This window comes from Lepus europaeus, chromosome 19 (genome assembly GCF_033115175.1).
Source record: "Lepus europaeus isolate LE1 chromosome 19, mLepTim1.pri, whole genome shotgun sequence".
Taxonomy (NCBI): domain Eukaryota; kingdom Metazoa; phylum Chordata; class Mammalia; order Lagomorpha; family Leporidae; genus Lepus; species Lepus europaeus.
Window position 1 is genome coordinate 5,286,950 of NC_084845.1, and position 18,738 is coordinate 5,305,687.

Below are 18,738 nucleotides of genomic sequence, written 5' to 3' on the forward strand. Positions count from 1 at the left end.
GACATATTATAATCAAACTTTTCACAGTATAACATAAAGAAAATATTCTAAAATGTGCATGAGAGAAACACCATATTACTTTGAGAAGATCTCCAATTAGACTTGCAGTGGACTTCTCATCAGAAACCCTGCAAGCTAGGAGAGAATAGTGAGATATATTCCAACTCTTATGAGAAAAAAACTGTCAACCCAGAATATTATACCCGGCAAAGCTCTCTTTTATGAACAAAGGTGAAATAAACACCTTCCATGACAAACAGAAACTGAAAAAATTTGTCATCACCCATACAGCCCTGCCGAAGATGCTTAAGGATGTGCTGCACACAGAAATACAGAAACATGGTCATCACTACGGAAGAAGGTAAAGGAAGGAAATCTCCCAGGAAAAGTAAAAAGGAAATCCAAAGTAAAAAATAGGAATATCAGGAAAAATAGCAGGGCAAGGTTGTTACTTATCAATAGTCATGTAAATGTCCTTAATTTTCCAATTAGAAGATACAAACTGGCTGAGCGGATTAAAAAACAAAACCCATCTATTTGCTGCCTCCAAGAAACACATCTCACCAACAAAGATGAACACAGACTGAAAGTGAAAGGATGGAAAAGGATATTTCATGCTAACAGAAACCAAAAAAGAGCTGGTGTAGCCATCCTAATATCAGACAAAACAGGTATTAACACACACACACACACACTGTTAAAAGAGACAAAGAAGAGCTCTATGTAATGATTAAGGTATCAATTCAACAGGAAGATATAACTATTATAAATATATATGCACCTAATTACAGGGCTCCTACTATTTAAAATAAATGTCAAGGGATCTAAAGGGAGTCAAAGACTCAGAAACAATATTATGGGGGATTTCAGTAACCCACTTTTAGTAATGGACAGATCAACTAGACAGAAAATCAGCAAGGAAACAGCAGAGCTAGTTGACATTATAGACCAAATGGACCTAACATATCTACAGAACTTTTCATCCGACAGTTGCAGAATACACATTCTTCTCACCAGTGCATGGAACCTTTTCAAGGATTGACCACATGCCAGGACATAAAACAACTCTAAGCAAATTTTAAAAAATCAAAATCATACTAGGCATCTTCTTGGACCACAATGGAATGAAGCTGGAAATCAACAACTCAGGAATATCTAGAACATAGGCAAATACATGGAGACTGAACAACATGCTCCTGAATGACCAGTGGGTCTTAGAGGAAATAAAAAAATTTCTGGAAACAAATGAAGACAACAGTACAACATATCAAAACTTATGGGATACAGCAAAAGCAGTGTTAACAGGGAAGTTTATGGCCATTGGTGCCTGCATCAAGAAATTGGAAAGGCACCAAATAAATGAGCTATCAGTGCATCTCAAGGATTGAGAATAGCAATAGCAGACCAGACCAAAACTAGTAGGAAAATAGAAGTAATTAAAATTAGAGAAGAAATCAACAAAATTGAAGCCAAAAAACCAATACAAAAGATCAGCAAAATGAAGAGCTGCTTTTTTGAAAAAATAAACAAAATTGACACACCATTGGCCCAACTAACCAAAAAAAAGGAGAGAAGACCCAAATCAATAAAAGTAGAGATGAAAAAGGAAATGTAACAGACACCACAGAAATAAAAGGAATCATCAGAAATTACTACAAAGAGCTGTATGCCAACAAACTGGGAAACCTGGAAGAAATGGATAGATTCCTGGACACATACAACCTACCTAAATTGAGCCATGAAGACATAGAAAACCTAAACAGACCCATCACCAAGGTGGAAATTGAATCAGTAAGAAAGACCCTCCCAACAAAGAAAAGCCCAGGACCAGATGGCTTCACTACTGAATTCTATCAGACATTTAAAGAACTAACTCCAGTTCTTCTCAAGTTATTCAAAACAATGGAAAGGGAGGGAATCCTCTCAAATTCTTCCTATGAAGCCAGCATCACTTTAATTCCTAAACCCAGAAAAGATGCAACAGAGAAAGAGTTCTATAGACCAATTTCCCTGATGAACATAGATGCAAAAATCCTCAATAAAATTCTGACCAATCGAATCCAACAACACATCAGAAAGATCATTCACCCAGACCAAGTGGGATTTAGCCCTGGTATGCAGGGATGGTTCAACACTCAGCATTCGCAAATCAAGATGATGTATCACATTAACGAACAGAAGAGCAAAAAACATATGATTATCTTAATAGTTGCAGAGAAAGCATTTGATAAAATACAACACCCCTTCATGATGAAAACTTTAAGCAAATTGGTTATAGAAGGAACATTCCTCAACATACTCAAGGCAATTTATGACAAACCCATGGCCAGCATCCTATTGAATTGGAAAAAGTTGGAAGCATTTCCACTGAGATTCTGAACCAGACAAGGATGCCCACTCTCACCATTGCTACTCAATATAGTCCTGGAAGTTTTAGCCACACCATTAGGGAAGAAAAAGAAATCAAAGGGATTCAAATTGGGAAAGAGGAAGTCAGACTCCCAATTTGCAGATGATATAATTATATATATATATATAAAGTCTTGCACACATATATAAATTTATATATATAATATATTTATATATTATATGTAATATATATTTATAATATATAATATATAATATTGCATATATATATATAAATGATACCAAAGACTCCACTAAGAGACTATTGGAACTCATGGGAAAGTTTGGTAAAGTAGCAGGATACAAAATCAATACACAGAAATCAAAAGCTTTTGTATACACAGACAATGCCACAGCTGAAAAAGAACTAAGATCAATCTCATTCATAATAGATACAAAAAATCACCTAAATTGACATTAAAATAGAAAAAGAAGTATCCATGGAGTATAAAGGAAACATGAACAGAAAAAAATCTATCCTGGGTAGGAGAATGGAAAAAGGGGAAGTGAGACTATGGGTTGCATCATGACTATGGCAGGGACTAAAAAATTAGGGTAGAAGCACTTTCAGAAAGGCTGTCACGTTTGCTGTGCTTCCTTGGCCCTAGGACAAAAAGACAAAATTGGGAATGACCTGTGGTGTGATTGAGGCTGGCAGGAATTTCTTTCTTTTCTTTTTAAAATAGATTTATTTATTTGAGAGGCAGAGTAACAGAGAGAGGGAGAGATATATAGAGAGAGATCGTCCATCTGCTGATTCACTCCCCAAATGGCTGCAACAGCTAGGGGGGCTGATCCGAAGCCATGAACCAGGAGTTTCTTCCAGGTCTCCCACATGGGTGCAGGGGCCCAAGCACATGGGCCATCTTCTACTGCTTTTCCAGATCATAGCAGAGAGAGGAACAGCTGGGATATGAACCAGTGTCCTTATGGGAGGCCAGCACCGCAGGTGGAGGTTTAGCCCACTCCACCACAGCATCGGCCTGGCCTGGGCTGGCAGGAATTTCCTGCAAGGATGAGGGAATAGCACGGAGTCAGAGCTTTCCTGGCTTCCAGATGACCCAGCTGCCTCGGCAGAGGCTGGGACCCTCAGCTTGGTCTAGCATGGATATGACACATCTCACCACCATGACCCTACACAGAGCAGGACTTGGAAACGAGGCCCTGCTTTGCAAACCCTGGTGGGAGCAGCCGAGCCAGCGCTGAGGTCTTGGTGCCCTTTCTTCCCTCTTAGGCACAGAGTCCACTGTGTTGGCCTCAGGAAAGCCCTGCACCTTTAATGAATCAGTTAGTTAATTCTGCCTCAGGAATCCCCAGGACTTGCTGGTTTGTCCTGGGGACTAGCGCTGACAGCGCCACGGTCCCTTTGCAGAGGATGTCAGCGCACGGCAGGTGACAGAGTAATTGAGCCCTGGGGCGACAGGAGCTCAGGGCATCTCGAGACCTATAACTGCTGTGGCTCCAGGTGGCTCATGTTTTCTGAAGAGCGCACTTCGCTGCTGGTGCCAGCAACAGAGACCAGCCCCGTGAGTGTCGCCTTAGGACTCACATGCCACGCAGGTGTGGGAGACCCTGCGAGAGGGCGGGTGAGGAGCTGGACAGGGCAGAGGCTTTCCCGGCCCCAGCACAGCTTCTTCTAAGCCTGATTAGGGCAAGGCAAGTCTGATGATGGGGACCCCCAGTGGCAGGGTTCTTGGCTTGGGAGGGACTGGATGTTGCTGTGTCCTCCTGCTTGCTCTGTGATCCCTAAGGTGGGCACTGGCCGTCGGCCAGACTGCTGAGAACTAGCTGGGAGAAGTTGACACATTGCTGTCTAGAGCTTAGGGTGCACACGCCGACTCTGGGCTGCAGGCTGTGTGAACCCGGCGGAATCATGTGGGCTGGCCCTGCCAGGGCAGCTGCAGGTGGGACTTGAAATTCAATCTGCAGCAGGATAATTTTTAAGGTGGTATTCTTGAATGGCCCACGCACAAATTATGGTGTGGATATCCAAATGGCCCTTGGCAGAAAAAGGTTCCCCACCCCTGCGGCAAGATAGAAATGCAGCTGGTAGCACCTGTCATCAAATTTCACTCCCTCTCAGAGTAACCCTGTTGATTTTATTCTATCTTGTTTTGGAGATGTTGTGGGATGGATCTGAATTTTGTGCGTGTGAGAGACAGAGACACAGAGACAGCAATTGTGTCTGGTCTACACCGGTGATTCCCATGTGCCAGGGAGCTAATCTACTCTGGGTGTCTATGCATAGTAAGACACCACATGCCTCAGGTCGTCTCAGACCCAGGCTGCCACCTAACTACAACTAACTGAGATCATTTAAAAAGAATCTCTGTGTCTTGTTTACTTGCCCTTTGCATCATGATGTAGGTGAAAACCAACAAGTGCACAAGTCTCCCGTGTACAATGTGAGAAGGTCTGACAAACTCACACACCCACGAAACGATGATGTAATGAAAACAGTGAGCAGTCCCTACACATTGCCTCATATTCTTTGTACACCTTCCCTCCCGCCCTCCCCTCCCCCAACTACTAGGCAGCTACTGAGCTGCTCTGTATTGCTGTGGGTGGATTTGCGTTTTCCAGAGTGTTATATAAATCTGTGGCTTATTTTCTATCCATGTAAAATGTAGTAAGACTATTGTGTGTTTTAAGATTTATTTTATTTATTTGAAAGACAAAATTACAGACAGAGGTAGAGAAGACAGAGAGAGAGAGAGAGGAGGTCTTCCATCTACTGGTTCACTCCACAGATGGCTGCAATGGCCAAAACTGAGCTGATCTGAAGCCAGGAGCCAGAAGCTTCTTCCAGGTCTACCACATGGGTGCAGGGGCCCAAGGACTTGGACCATCTTCTACTGCTTTCCCAGGCCATAGTAGAAAGCTGGATCAGAAGTGGAGCAGCTGGGACTCGAACTCGCTCCCATATGGGATGCTGGCACTGCAGGCCAGGGCTTTAACCCACGGTGCCACAGCGCTGGCCAAGAACGTTGTTTGACACTGAGCATTCAGTGTTGTCTTCCATGAGAGGCTTGTGCCGAGCCCTAAAGCTCACACAGAAAGTCACTCATCAATTGTATCTACTGGTATTTTCTCTGACTGGACCTGGAGCCACATTTTGGCAAGTGGATTAAAACCGAGAAGCTGGTACCCCTGCCCTAACTTCACCCTCTCTTTATCTTTATTTCCGTCTCTAACCACTTAGCTTCTCCATCTCTCTCCTGTGCTTCTCCCTCACAGGACAAGGTCAATCCCAAGTCTATTCTACCTTTTCCAGGTCTATCCTTTTTAAAAAGTAGGGATTTCTCCAGCACTTTTGCAGGCAGGAGCTCTCTCAAATATCACTGCCCCTGGCTCTATGTACAATGTCTGACCACCTGACACCCCCGTATGTGGCTTGTTGTTTGTAAGCTCTTTCCACTTTTCATTTTCTCATGCTGTTGGCCTCCATGGCACTTGCAAAGCTCAGATTTGATCTTTGCCTTACTACTGTCCCTGCTGTCCAGTTTTAAACATTCTTTTTCATAAAGAGAAAACCATGTAGCACCAAGCACATGGGGAAAAGCAGGCACCCTGAGTTACATTGTGGGAGCTTTTCCTCTACACTGAGATAAAAAGACAGGGCCCCTCGGACCTGGGATCAGCCCCCCATCATCCACCACGAGCGGCTGTGACTTTGGACAAAACCTGACTTTCCTGTGCCCCATTGTGATCCGCTGCCTAATGAGAATGGTAACTACCACATTTGGCTCATTGGATTTCTAGTGATTAAATGGATCAATCTATTTCTGACCCTTTGAGCAGTGCCTGGCACGGGGTCCACGTTCAGTAAACTTCCTCTGTGTGTGTGGTTTTTTTTTCTGGTATTGCAAAGCATAAAGTGGCTGAATCTTCGTGGGCCTGGATCATGGCTAGGATTTGGAACTGACCCAGGAGCCCCATGGGTCACCTTTACAAATCCCAGCCTGGGTTTGAGCCGTGAGCTGGAGGTGATGTTTCCTCTCGTGTTCTGGAGTGTTGACCCTGAGGGTGTACTCACGCGGGAAAAAGATGCATGGTGACGGCTGAGGTCACCGTGAGAGGTGTTCTTGTGTGTTTCTTTTCTTCTCCTTGTCCCTCTTCTCTCACCAGGGGCTCAGCATTCCCATGTTCAGGTCTCACTGCTCTTTATGGAGCCCGCATTGCAACTCCAGAAAAGGCTGGTCTTGACAGACAGGCGGGGCCGGCTGGACGGCGTGCTGGAGCAGCAACACCAGCAGCAGAACACGGGGACCACAGGATGCAGGCGTGGGGGCGGGCACCAGAGTTGTGGGCACCTCTCACAGGGCCCCTGCTGTGCTCCCCATCCAGATCCTCCACCTCTGTTCTCTGGGCCCTGCTCTTGCTTTCCTTCTTGGGGTTTGTCTCTCCCTCATCAGTGCAGCGAGCTGAATGGTTCTGTCCCCCAGAAAACTGTGTGGAAATCCTAACCCCCATAGTGATGGTGTTAGGAGGTGGGGCCTTTGAGGGGTGCTGGGGGGACTCTTGTGAGAGACTTGTGCCTTTAAAGGGGAGCCTGGAGGGCTCCCGTCCCCTCTTTTCACACAGGCACATACGGAGAGACTCTGGTCCGTCAGCAGGGCTCCCTGCAGGTGGGAGAGACTCTGGTCCGTCAGCAGGGCACCGTGCAGGTGGGAGAGACTCTGGTCCGTCAGCAGGGCTCCGTGCAGGTGGGAGAGACTCTGGTCCGTCAGCAGGGCTCCGTGCAGGTGGGAGAGACTCTGGTCCGTCAGCAGGGCTCCGTGCAGGTGGGAGAGACTCTGGTCCGTCAGCAGGGCTCCGTGCAGGTGGGAGAGACTCTGGTCCGTCAGCAGGGCTCCGTGCAGGTGGGAGAGACTCTGGTCCGTCAGCAGGGCTCCGTGCAGGTGGCCTGAGCTCAGCCTTCCAGGCTCCAGAGCTGTAAGTTGTACATCTCTGACGTCTGAGCTACCGGGGCCGCGGTCCTTCGTTTCAGCAGCCCAGAGCGGGGCAGTGACCTCCTGTTGTTGTCTGGGTGGTTGTATATTCAGTTCTAGAGTTCTCATTCGGTTCCCTAGTGTGATTACTGTTCTCCTCATTTACTCACCTTCTTTGTCCCCTTGACCACAGGTACAACATCTGCCTTAAACCCGTCGCCTGCTGAGTCCAGCATCCTGACTCTCTGGGGTTTGGTTTGCATCAGTGGCGTTTTGTCTTGAACGTGGGTTGCATTTCCCCGTGTGCTTCTCTGTTTAGCCATTTGGGGTGGTATCCTGCACAGGGTGGGGACTGGATTCTGTTCCATTTCTGTAACAGAAGCAGAAAAGTTACTTTTCCTTCAGCAGGCAGTTAACTGGTTAAACACAAACTCCATAGTCCAAAATATTGGTCGTGTATTTGGGTTTTACATGGAATGCTTGGCGTCTGCCCCGTGGGCATTCAGGCCCGGGCCAGAGACTTGGCACAGGAGTTGCAGTTAAGAAGTGTGACGCCTCCTCTGTGTCTCTGTTGGTCACAGCTTCCTCCTAACCCTGCAGGCTTTGCAGTCATCCTGGACACTGTTGCCCCTTCGGTTCTTTTGATCAATAGGACTCTGAGGATCTGTTTTGGCTTTAGTCTGAATGTTCTAACCACAGCGCGCCCTCAGGCTCAGAGGCACTCACACCCTTAGAAGACTCCCCCCCCTTCCCTGCTATCCGGCCTCCGGGATCTGCCCGCTTCTGTCCGCCCATTAGTGAAATTCATAGGCAACGTGTTTTATATCGTGTGCAGTCTGTGGTTTCCTTTGCAAGAGAGGCGTTTCAGTAGGATTTGTCCAGCTGTATCCGAAGCAGAACCTGTCCTTTCTCTCGTATTTTGCTTAGTATTTTTGGCCATGAAAAAAAAAAAAAAAAAACCAGAATTGGTTTTATGTAGTTAAGTTTCTTGGTCTCTTATCATCTACTGATTTATTTTTAATTTTTTTATTTTTTGACAGGCAGAGTGGACATTGAGAGAGAGAGAGACAGAGAGAAAGGTCTTCCTTTTTGCCGTTGGTTCACCCTCCAATGGCCGCTGCAGCCGGCGCATCTCGCTGATCTGATGGCAGGAGCCAGGTGCTTCTCCTGGTCTCCCATGGGGTGCAGGGAGGGCCCAAGTACTTGGGCCATCCTCCACTGCCTTCCCGGGCCATAGCAGAGAGCTGGCCTGGAAGAGGGGCAACCGGGACAGAATCCGGTGCCCCGACCGGGACTAGAACCCGCAGGTGGAGGATTAGCCTAGTGAGCCACGGCGCCGGCCTCATCTACTGATTTTGAGCCACAGTTACAAAGCCTTTCTCTCGGCCCAAGTCATGGAAGAATTCACCCGTGTTACCTTCTAAAATTTGCATGGATGGTTTGCTTTAACATGTTAGATCTCTTTCTGCTCTCATCTGTTTCATTGCTCTGTTTTCTTCTGCTATACACAGGTATACGCTGTTTTAATTACAGAGACATCGAGGTATGTTTGCACGTGTGGTAGAGCTCTCGCATGGCTCATAGTTCTTCTACACTTGTCCTAACAGTGCATGTTATTTTCTGTTTAAATTTTAGTATCCACTTGCTCAGTTCCAGGAAAAACGTTGTGGTATATATACTTGCTTCCTTAATTTTTTCAATGAAAGTATGGGGAACTGATATCTCTATAATGTTCAGATATCAAATCCAAAAACAAAGCATGCCTTCCATTTGATCATGTTTACTTCGGCTACTGGAGTGTTTATTTATAGTTTGTTTGTATCATGCTTTTCTATGATGTTTCCTAAGTTAATTCTTAAAAATTATACATTTTTGTTGGTTTTAAAATAGAATTTCCTCTACCATGATCTATTTTTTGTGTGTACAAAGGTTGTTGACTTTTATATATTAATTTTATAGATTATTACTTTTCTAAACTCACCTGTAATTAATTTTAACATTGATTAGCTAGGGGCTTCTTACTATTATATCATCTAAGTGTACAGTTCTACTTCTTTTAAAATTGTTGTGCTTACTTATTTTCTCCTGAACAATTACATTAACTCATACTTATAGGACAGTATTAATTGAAATAGTGGTCTTCTTTCTTTGTTCCTGCACTATTTCTTAATAAAGTGCTAGTGTGTCTTTGTGCACATAAGTGTGCACACACACATATGTATGCATATACAAAATACCTCAAAAAGTTCATGCAAAATGGCTAAGTTTATTTGGTTGTTGATTTTTTGAATTCTTTGCATAGCTTTTTCATAATATACGCTAAAATAAACTTATCTTTTCATCTCATTTTCCATGTACACTTTGAAGTCTCCTCACACATAATCACACTAAGGATATCTGTACATTCCTTTATCTTGTAGTGTATTTTTAATCATGTTGATTTTTTTTGTCAAACCTTTTTAAAATTTTGTTTTTTAAAAAAATTTGATTTAGTTATTTGAGAGGCAGAGAGAGACAAAAAGAATGAGACAGTTACACAGAAAGATGGCTGCCCCAATCCCCATATCCCTACAGTGGCTGGAGGGCCAACGCCCGGAGCCAGGAACACAATCCCGGTCTCCCACGTGGGTGGCAGGGACCCAGCTACTTAACCATCACTGCTGCCCCCCAGGGCACACATGAGCAGAAGCTGAAGTGGGAGCTGAAGCCGGATCATGACTGCGAGCTCTGACATGGTTTAACCGCGAGGCCAAACACCTGCCCCAAGGGTTCTGTTCTGTTTTTTTTTTCAGAGTAGTAGGGGAGACAGTCATATGAATTTTCTTCCTAATATCAGTATGGCAAATTTTATTAATAAATGTTGTAATATTAAGCTGTCCTTACATTTCTGGTATAAGCCTCCCATGGCCATGGTATATGATTTTCTTAATTTTTCTTTGTCCTAGGAGGTATGATGAAGAATGCTTTAAATTTCCAAGCACAAAAATTTCTAAATATATTTATATATTTTATATGTATATATATATATATATAATCTATCTTTATTTTGAATTGCTGTAAGACACACATAGTTTGTAAGAACATGAAGAAAATTATGGAGGAATCTCATACCTTAGAGATATGGTTATCTCAGGGAAGAGGAATTAGGCTGTGAGTGAGAGATGGGGCCTACATTAACTTTTTTCTTTTATCTTTGTATTATTTATTAATTGTGGTATACACATTTTTAAGAATTTGCAAGAACAGTTTACAAAACTCATAAAAATTGAAATGCCTTTGTATTACAACAGAATCACCAAGGGCTAAAATCTCCCATACATATTTCTACACTACCATTTCTATCATGCATTCGTAGCATGATTTATACTTTATCCTAATCATATTCTATCTATGTGTCTCCCATTCTAAGCTCTGAGGCCCGAGGACAGATGGCTTGTCCTGGAATGCAGTGAATATTTGGGAAATCACTTTGATATGAGAGATAAGACTTGACTTTGGGGATTATGTCCGGGCAGTGAAGGACCGGGGAAATGGGTAAGGAATGGCCCAGCAGCTGGCAGGGCGGCTCCCTGAATGGCGACGCTGAGCTTCCTGGTGCAGTTGTGGCCGTCAATGGGGTCGTCCTCAGGACAGTGTGTGCAGGGCTGAACGTCCCTGTTAGAACCAGGACTGTCGGAGTCAGCTTACTTGAGCTCTAACATGGGGACCTTCGAATCGGTAACCTGCCTCTGCGTGGCCTGAGAATGGATTTCGGTGACTTTATCCTCAGGCTGTTTTCCCTGGCCCAGAATGGGATTGGGGTCCTGGGGAATACCATTCTCCTCTCCAGCTACGCCTCCATGGCCTGTGCCGGCCACTTGCTGCGGCCCACACATCTGATCGTGGCCAACATGGCTGTGGCCAACTTCCTGGTTCTTCTCTTCAAGGGGATCCCTCAGATGATATTTACCTGGGGAGTGGTTTATGTCCTTGGGGACGCTGCGTGTAAACTTGTCTATTACATCCACAGAATGGCCCGGGGCCTCTCTCTCTGCACCACATGTCTCCTGAGCGTTTTCCAGGCACTCACCATCAGCCCCGCAGGTGGCGGGTGGACGCGGCTCAAGGACGTAGCTCGGAGGAAGGTACGTTTCTCGTGCCTTCTGTGTTGGGTGTTGTCCAACCTGCTGATGAACCTCTTTATTCCTCTGAAAATACAGGCCCGTCCGCGTGGCCTCAACTCCACCAGCATGCAGCATTATGGACTGTGCTCTTCCGAGACCCCTAAGACGGCCGCTGCCAAATACGCCGTCCTGTTGACCTTCCCAGATGTGGCGTTCATGGCGCTCATGGCTGCGGCCAGCGCCTACATGGTGCTTCTCCTGCACAGGCACCACCAGCGGGTGAGGCATGTGCACAGCCACAGTGGCACCCACAGACTCTCCCCAGAGACAAAGGCCACGCACACCATCCTGCTTCTAGCAGGCACCTTCATTTTCTTCTACTTCACCAACTCTGTCCTCACGATTTCTGATATTTATTTTTCCCAGTCTCACCTCTGGCTGCAGCATGCGCCCACCTTTGTGGCAGCCTGTTATCCCACCCTCAGCCCCCTGATACTGATGCTTCGAGATCCCCGGGCGCCCACTCTGTTTTTAAGTGGCGAGAAAGGAATAGCAAGTCACCGATGATCTCACAATGGTGGCTCTTTCAATCACCTGGTTATTCCTACTCATGTAATGACTTATGGATGTCTAGAACGTGAAAGGCAGCACTCAAAATACAATGATAAAGAGATTTGTATGGAGGGCAGTGCTGTGGTGTAGTGGGTAAAGCCACCACCCGCAGTGCCGGCTTCCCATGTGGGTGCCAGTTCGAGTCCTGGCTGCTCCACTTCAGATCCAGCTCCTTGCTAATGCGCCTGGGAAAGCAGTGGAAATGGCCCAAATGCTTGGGTCTTGCACCTGTGTGGGAGACCCCGAAGAAGCTCCAGGCTCCTGGCTTCAGATCCTCTCTGCTGTGGCCATTGTGGCCATTTAGGGAGCAAACTAGTGGATGGAAGACCTCTCTGCTTCTCTCTCTCTCTCTCTCTCTCTCCCTCTGCCTTTCAAATAAATAAATACATCTTTTTAAAAAAGAGAGATGTGTACGACACTGGCATTGCCGTGTGGAAGCTTTCATCTTCACTCCCAAGTCAGACGTATAACCAAATGAACACAATCCATCTATTAGCATTATCCAGCTGCATTCTCATCGTATTTTTCCTTTGTAATATCTTATGTAAGCACAGAGGTAGATTGGGTAGAAATAATTTTGGGAACATATTAGAAGTTTTAATGATTTACAGGACAATTATTAATTGGACTCAGTTTTATATAATGAGAAACAGCAATGACTTTAAGATTTAGTTCAAGTATCAAGAAATTAATCTACTAAAACTGTACAAGACCTCTATAAAAGACAGTAACTTTACTCAGACATTAGTGAAGAGCCAAATAAATGGAGCAATGCACTGTCCATGGATTTTAAAACTTCACAGTGTAACGATCTCATGACTTGTTAAAATGGTTTATAAATTCCCTGTCCAATGCAAATCTGAGCCATGTGTTTTGGGTGGAAAATACCAAGGTGATTTTAAAAAGTTATATGAGGGGCCGGTGCTGTGGCACACTAGGTTAATCCTCCTCCTGCAGCACCGGCTTCGTATATGGGCGCCGGTTCTAGTCCCTGCTGCTCCTCTTCCAATCCAGCTCTCTGCTGTGGCCTGGGAAAGCAGCAGAGGATGGCTCAAGTGCTTGGGCCCCTGTACCCATGTAGGAGACTGGGAAGAGGCACCTGGCTCCTGGCTTCGGATTGGCACAACTCCGGCTATTGTGGCCATTTGGGGAGTGAACCAGCAGAAAGAAGACCTTTCCCTCTGTCTCTCCCTCTCACTGTCTGTAACTCTACCTCTCAAAAAAATAAATAAAATCTTTTAAAAAAAGTTATATGAAGATACAAAGGGTCAAAAGAACAAAGAGACTCTATAGAAAAAGAGTGCTATGAGGCCTTGCTCTATGAGATCTGTAGAACTAGAATGATCTCATGGTTGAGTTGGGGTAATGTTGACCCAGGGACAAGCAACAGACTCGCGGAGAACTGGAGTACTGAGTCATTGCTGTGGGGATAGGAACACTTAACAGACTCGTGGAGTGCTGCGTCATCGCCATGCGGATATGAACACTTTACGTGCGACAGGCACGGCAGGAACCAATGGTGAGAAAGAGACTGTAAGTCATGCTGTTGGGACTGTAAGAAATGCTGTCCAGGGTGGAAAGAAAGCTGACCATTACGTCACAGTGCTCACAAAAACAAATGTCTGGGATTCAGGAGAAGTCGGACCCTCTGCCGTACTCTCTGTGGTAAACGAATTCTTCACAATCCAGGTTAGTTCTCTAATGATTGGAGTACATGGGAGATCCAGCGGAGGTTGCTCATGAAATAAGTCTCACAAAGAAAGGCACGGATTTGAGATTCCCGTTCAGACTCCATGGGAGAGTCCTCAGAGGTGAGCAGCCTGTATCTATTTTTTTTTTGGTAATGGTTTTGCCTAGTTGTGGTATAATTTGCACAATAGCATGCTTCAGTTTTTCATCTCTAATTGGATGAGTTTCACACTTACCTTTGTGTAGCTATCAGCTGAATCCGTCTGTAGCAGGCGTCCATGAACCCAGAAAGTCAACCACACTTCCCTTTCTCATCTTCTGTTGCCGTGAGACCACTTCTGTGTTAGGTAACCACATTGCAGGAATTCGCACAAACGGAGTTATCCATGGGCGCTCGGATTCCTGCCTGCTGTCTGACTTAACTCACAGAGAGTAATGACTCTGTATATCATTAGTTTACCCCTTTCCACTGCTGAGCAGTACTCAGTGGTGTAAGCTGTAATATGCATGTCCATCCTCCAGTTATGGACAATTTTAATTTTCTGGTATGGCTTGGATATTATTAATAAAGGTACAGTGTGTATTCATAACTCAAGTCACGATGTCTATACCTTTTTGCATTTTTGCCAACAATACTTGAAAGTTATTGTTACTCTGCATCCCTGTACTGAGTATTACCCATCTTTAGTTGTAGCCATTGTAACTGGAATGTAGCAATAGTTTCTTTGGCTTTACTGTATTTCTGTTATAAAGCCAAAAGCAGCTTTTCATATGTTTATTTGTTCTCTCTCTCTCTCTCTCTCTCTGTCTCTCTCTCTGTGTCTCTCTCTCTCTGTCTCTCTCCTTCTCTGTCTCAGTATCTGTTCAAATATTTTGTTTCTTTTGTATTGTTTGTTTTACTAGGTTGGAAATGTCCTTTGTGTATTTTGGACAGAAGTCCTTTGGTCAGGTTTATGCTTTGCAGATACTGTGTCTTATCCTGTGGCTTCATTCTTCCTCATTTTAAAAATAGCACATTTAGGGGCCAGCGTTGTGGCGTATCGGGTAAAGCTGCCGCCTGCAGTACTGGCATCCCATATGGGCACCAGTTTGTGTCCCAGCTGCTCCTCTTCCAATCCAGCTCTCTGATATGGCCTGGGAAAGCAGTGGAAGATGGCCCAAGTCCTGGGACCCCTGCACCCGCATGGAGACCCAGAAGAAGCTCCTGGCTCCTGGCTTCGGATGGACACAGCTCTGGTCATTGCAGCCAATTGGGCAGTGAACCAGTGGGTGGAAGACTTTCTCTCTCTCTCTCTCCCTCTCTCTCCCTCTCTCTCCCTCTCTTTCTCTCTCTATGTAACTTTGACTTTCTAATAAAATAATTCTTTAAAAAATAGCACATTTAGAAGATCAAAAGGTTTCAGTACTGAGAATAAATGATTTATCATTTTTTCTCTTCTATCATGCTTTCTGTTCCCATATATAGGAATCTTTACCAAATCTCAGGTCACTTAAAATTTTCTCTGCTTTATTCTAGAAGCTTTCTAGTTTTAACTTTTACATCTACAATCCGTTTGGAGTCATTTTCATTTGTGTGATATAAACACATCCACTTGTTTTGGTAGCATCTGTTAAACATTTTCTCATCATGCTCATGCTTCTCTAACTTCTTAAAAATATGGAATAAACATAAAAATAAGATTTAAAAAATGTATTTGAGAGCCAAAGAGATGGGGGGTTGGGTGGCGAGAATGCCTGTGATCGCCAGACCTGGGGTGAAGCTGAAGCTGGGACCAGGAACTCAAGTCAGGTCCCCCGTGTGGGTGGCAGGAGTCCAGGTACTTGAGCATTGGCACTGACCTCTGGGGTCTGGGAGACAGGAAGCTGGAGGTGACCGTGCAGCCCAGGCACTCTGACAGGGGACGTGGGCATTCTAAACAGTGTCTAAGTACCAAGCCAATGCGCTGGATCATTTTATCACTTTGAAGTAGACATACCTGCCAATACCATCTTCTTGTTTGTTTTGTTTTCTCTTGCTTGATTTTCAAACTGTGTCATGTTTTTTCCGGCTTCTTAATATATGGTGATATTTTATTGGATGTCAGACATTGTCAGTTTTACATTATTGCTTGACAGATTTTCTTTTATCCCTATAACTACTTTTATGTTTTCCTCTGGAATTTACTTAAATTAAAGCAGCAGGATTTTTTTAAGCTTGCTTTTAAGCTGTTAGGTAGGTCTACAATAGTATTTTGTCTAAGACTACTTTTTCTTTTTTGCTGATTCGATACCTTTCAGAGCACTCTATTCACAGTCTCTGTGTATTACAAAGTCCTTTTGTTGTTGATTTTGACATGACAAATGTTTTATATGTCTAGAATCATCAGGGTCTTGGTGCACGAGAAATTAACATCAGACAGCAGCTGACTTTAGAGACCACACATACATGGGCAGCAGTTGCCACAAGCGAGCTTGCCTTTTGTGTCAAGTTTACATGTGCATACATACATGTGTGTGTGTGTGTTTACAGACACAGTATGAGATCCGGCGAGAAGGGCTCATGTGGATCCAGACGGGGCAGGGGCGGTTCTAACCGCCAGGGCTGAGGCCACGGTAGAGGCACATAGAAGAGGTGAGAGTGGCAGCATCCTCTCCATTGTCCCTCCCTGGGCCAAAGAGAGGACCTGGGAAGTAGGTCAATACACAAAGGAAGATGGAAATTACTGGAAAGGGAACCCACCTTTTACCAAACTCCCGAGAGCCCCTGAGGCATTCTACCTGCCTGGCAGGACGGACCTCTCCCATGCCTCTCAGCAAGTGGCCGAGCCGATGGTCACTCTGGCCTCGAGCCACACTGATCCGGGGTCTAAGGCGGGCTCTACGATGCACATGTCCAGGGTACCAGGGCTGGTAGCAGAAAGTCAGCATCTGCAAGGCCCACTCCCCAAATTCCCAAGTCCTCTCCACCGAGAGATCCTAGGGATCTGCTTCACAGGTTGCAGGGTAAAGCATAGGAAAAGGAGAGAGATTAATTCCTCCGTGAATGCCCTAGGGCTTTCCCAACACAGGAGAGTGGAGGAACCACTAACAGGGGTTTGGAGAGGCAAGAAGGTCGTTCTCAGGAGATGCTACACACGGAGAAACAGGACTCAGTGCAGGGTAGACTCCTCAAGTGGGCTGTGCTCAGCAGAGTCCATTCCCGGGGGGCTGCGGGCAGGAGCTCCTCTTGGTGTCACCGGGCGGCCCCTATCCTCCACAGTCAGCGTCCAGGCATTCAGAATGGCCTAGGCAGACGTGGAGAAAGGTTGGCAGGACCCAGCGGCACGGGGAGGCAGGTCAGTGCGCAGTGATTTACATGGTCTGGGGGGTACAGAGAGCAGGAAGCACTGGCCGGACTCAGGGCAGCCAGAGCCGCTGGGTTCAGGGCCCCCAAGGGAACTGCTCCATTCAGCTGCAAGGTGGCAGCTGCCACTGCTGTGGTTGGCAGTTGGATTCCAGAGCCATGAGCTGGAGTTTGGCCATGAGCTGCAGACCTGGTGATACAGAGATGCCTGGACCACCCACCTGGTGTTTTAATCCCTCCCACCAGGTAGGAGGCCTGGACCACCCACCTGGTGTTTTAACCCCTCCCACCAGGTAGGAGGCCTGGACCACCCACCTGGTGTTTTAACCCCTCCCACCAGGTAGGAGGCCTGGACCACCCACCTGGTGATCCTGGATCCAGCTCCTGGTCACCATCAGGGAAAGTATCTGTGGTACCATCCGGTCGCTCAGCCACGTGGCCAACCCTCCTAGGTCGACCAGCAAGCTCAAAGCCATTTGCTGGCTCCAGGCCACACTCGGAATCAGAATGAAACCACAACCTTTACCGCAGCCTGTGTCTGAATCCTTCATCAGGACACTATTGTCAATTTTGCCAGAGGGCTCACGGATGCCCCCGGAGCATGTCCTCAGTGATACTGAAATGCAGGGAGCCCACAGAGAGGCGCACTGGCCCTTCTGCAAGTCCTTGGCATGGTTGCCCGTCGGTTTTTCTCAGCCTGGGAGGCCTCAACCACGACAGGTTCTCCCAGTCAGCCCAATGGCCAGGGGCACAGGCTGGATGTCACAGAATGCCCTTAGTTCTGACCTGAGATGACCCGCACCTCGCGAACCCCACCAACAGCAGAGGCAAAGTCCTCCAGGTCTGGAGGCCCAATGCAAGCAGCCGACTGCAGGTGAAGAAGTGCGCAGGCGTCACGCTCTTCGGGGCTTAGCTTATCCACTGGCTGCCCGTGGGATTCTTCCTCTGCCCACCCCTGGGCCCAGTGGCAAGCAGAGAACCCCGGTAGTGCTCTGGGTTCCCCGGCGCCGGTCCCAGCTACGGCTGCGGCTGCGCCTCCTCTTCTTCCTTTTTTCTTACAGGGAGCTTCCAGCATGGCCTCAATCACAATATCAGACGCCATCGTGTCAGATCGGTTCCGGGTCCCCACAGAGGGGCCCGGGCTCTCCAGTCTCCTCTTGGCGGGGGCGCAGAGCTTGGCTGAAATGGCTACGAAGTCTCTCAGCCGTGGCTGGACACAACACGGAGCCTTCCTGTCTTTGTGTGTCTGACAGCTGTCCTAAATAGTTTTCTGGTTTTTGGTTTTTTTTTTTTTTTTTTTTTTTACTGCTTAACACTGAAGCATCATTATGGCAATTCTGCCTGAAATCAAAGATTTTTATCCATTGGAAAGTTTGTGTTTAACCCCTCCTCCACCATTTGCTTTTTACTGGGGCACAACCTGCCCTGTCTTGGTTTTCTCTGAAATGGAGTGATCCTAGCACCTCCCAGAGGTGTTGAGAGTTAAAGGAGACTGTAGCATGTTGAAACAGCCCCTTGCAGACTCACACACGTGCTCTCACTGTTTCCACATCGGAGGAGCTTCTATCAGAGCGCCTGTGTTCAAGTGCCAGCACCGCTTCTGTTTCCGGCTTCCTGCCAGTGCACACTCTGGGGGACAGCAGGGGCTGGCGCAGGTAGTTGGGTCCATGCCACC

The 18,738-nt window shown here is 46.3% G+C and overlaps 1 protein-coding gene and 1 pseudogene across 1 annotated transcript; one reads left to right on the forward strand and one right to left on the reverse strand.

The window, feature by feature from the left end:
- The first annotated feature begins 11,036 nt into the window (after window positions 1-11,036).
- On the forward strand, window positions 11,037-12,007 carry LOC133747561 (vomeronasal type-1 receptor 4-like). Its single transcript, XM_062175892.1, has 2 exons — window positions 11,037-11,054; window positions 11,126-12,007. Exons 1-2 carry the CDS (start codon window positions 11,037-11,039, stop codon window positions 12,005-12,007), a joined length of 900 nt encoding a protein of 299 aa, XP_062031876.1.
- Window positions 12,008-16,804: 4,797 nt separating this feature from the next.
- LOC133747562 (probable RNA-binding protein 23) lies at window positions 16,805-18,165 on the reverse strand (annotated as a pseudogene).
- Window positions 18,166-18,738: the final 573 nt, after the last annotated feature.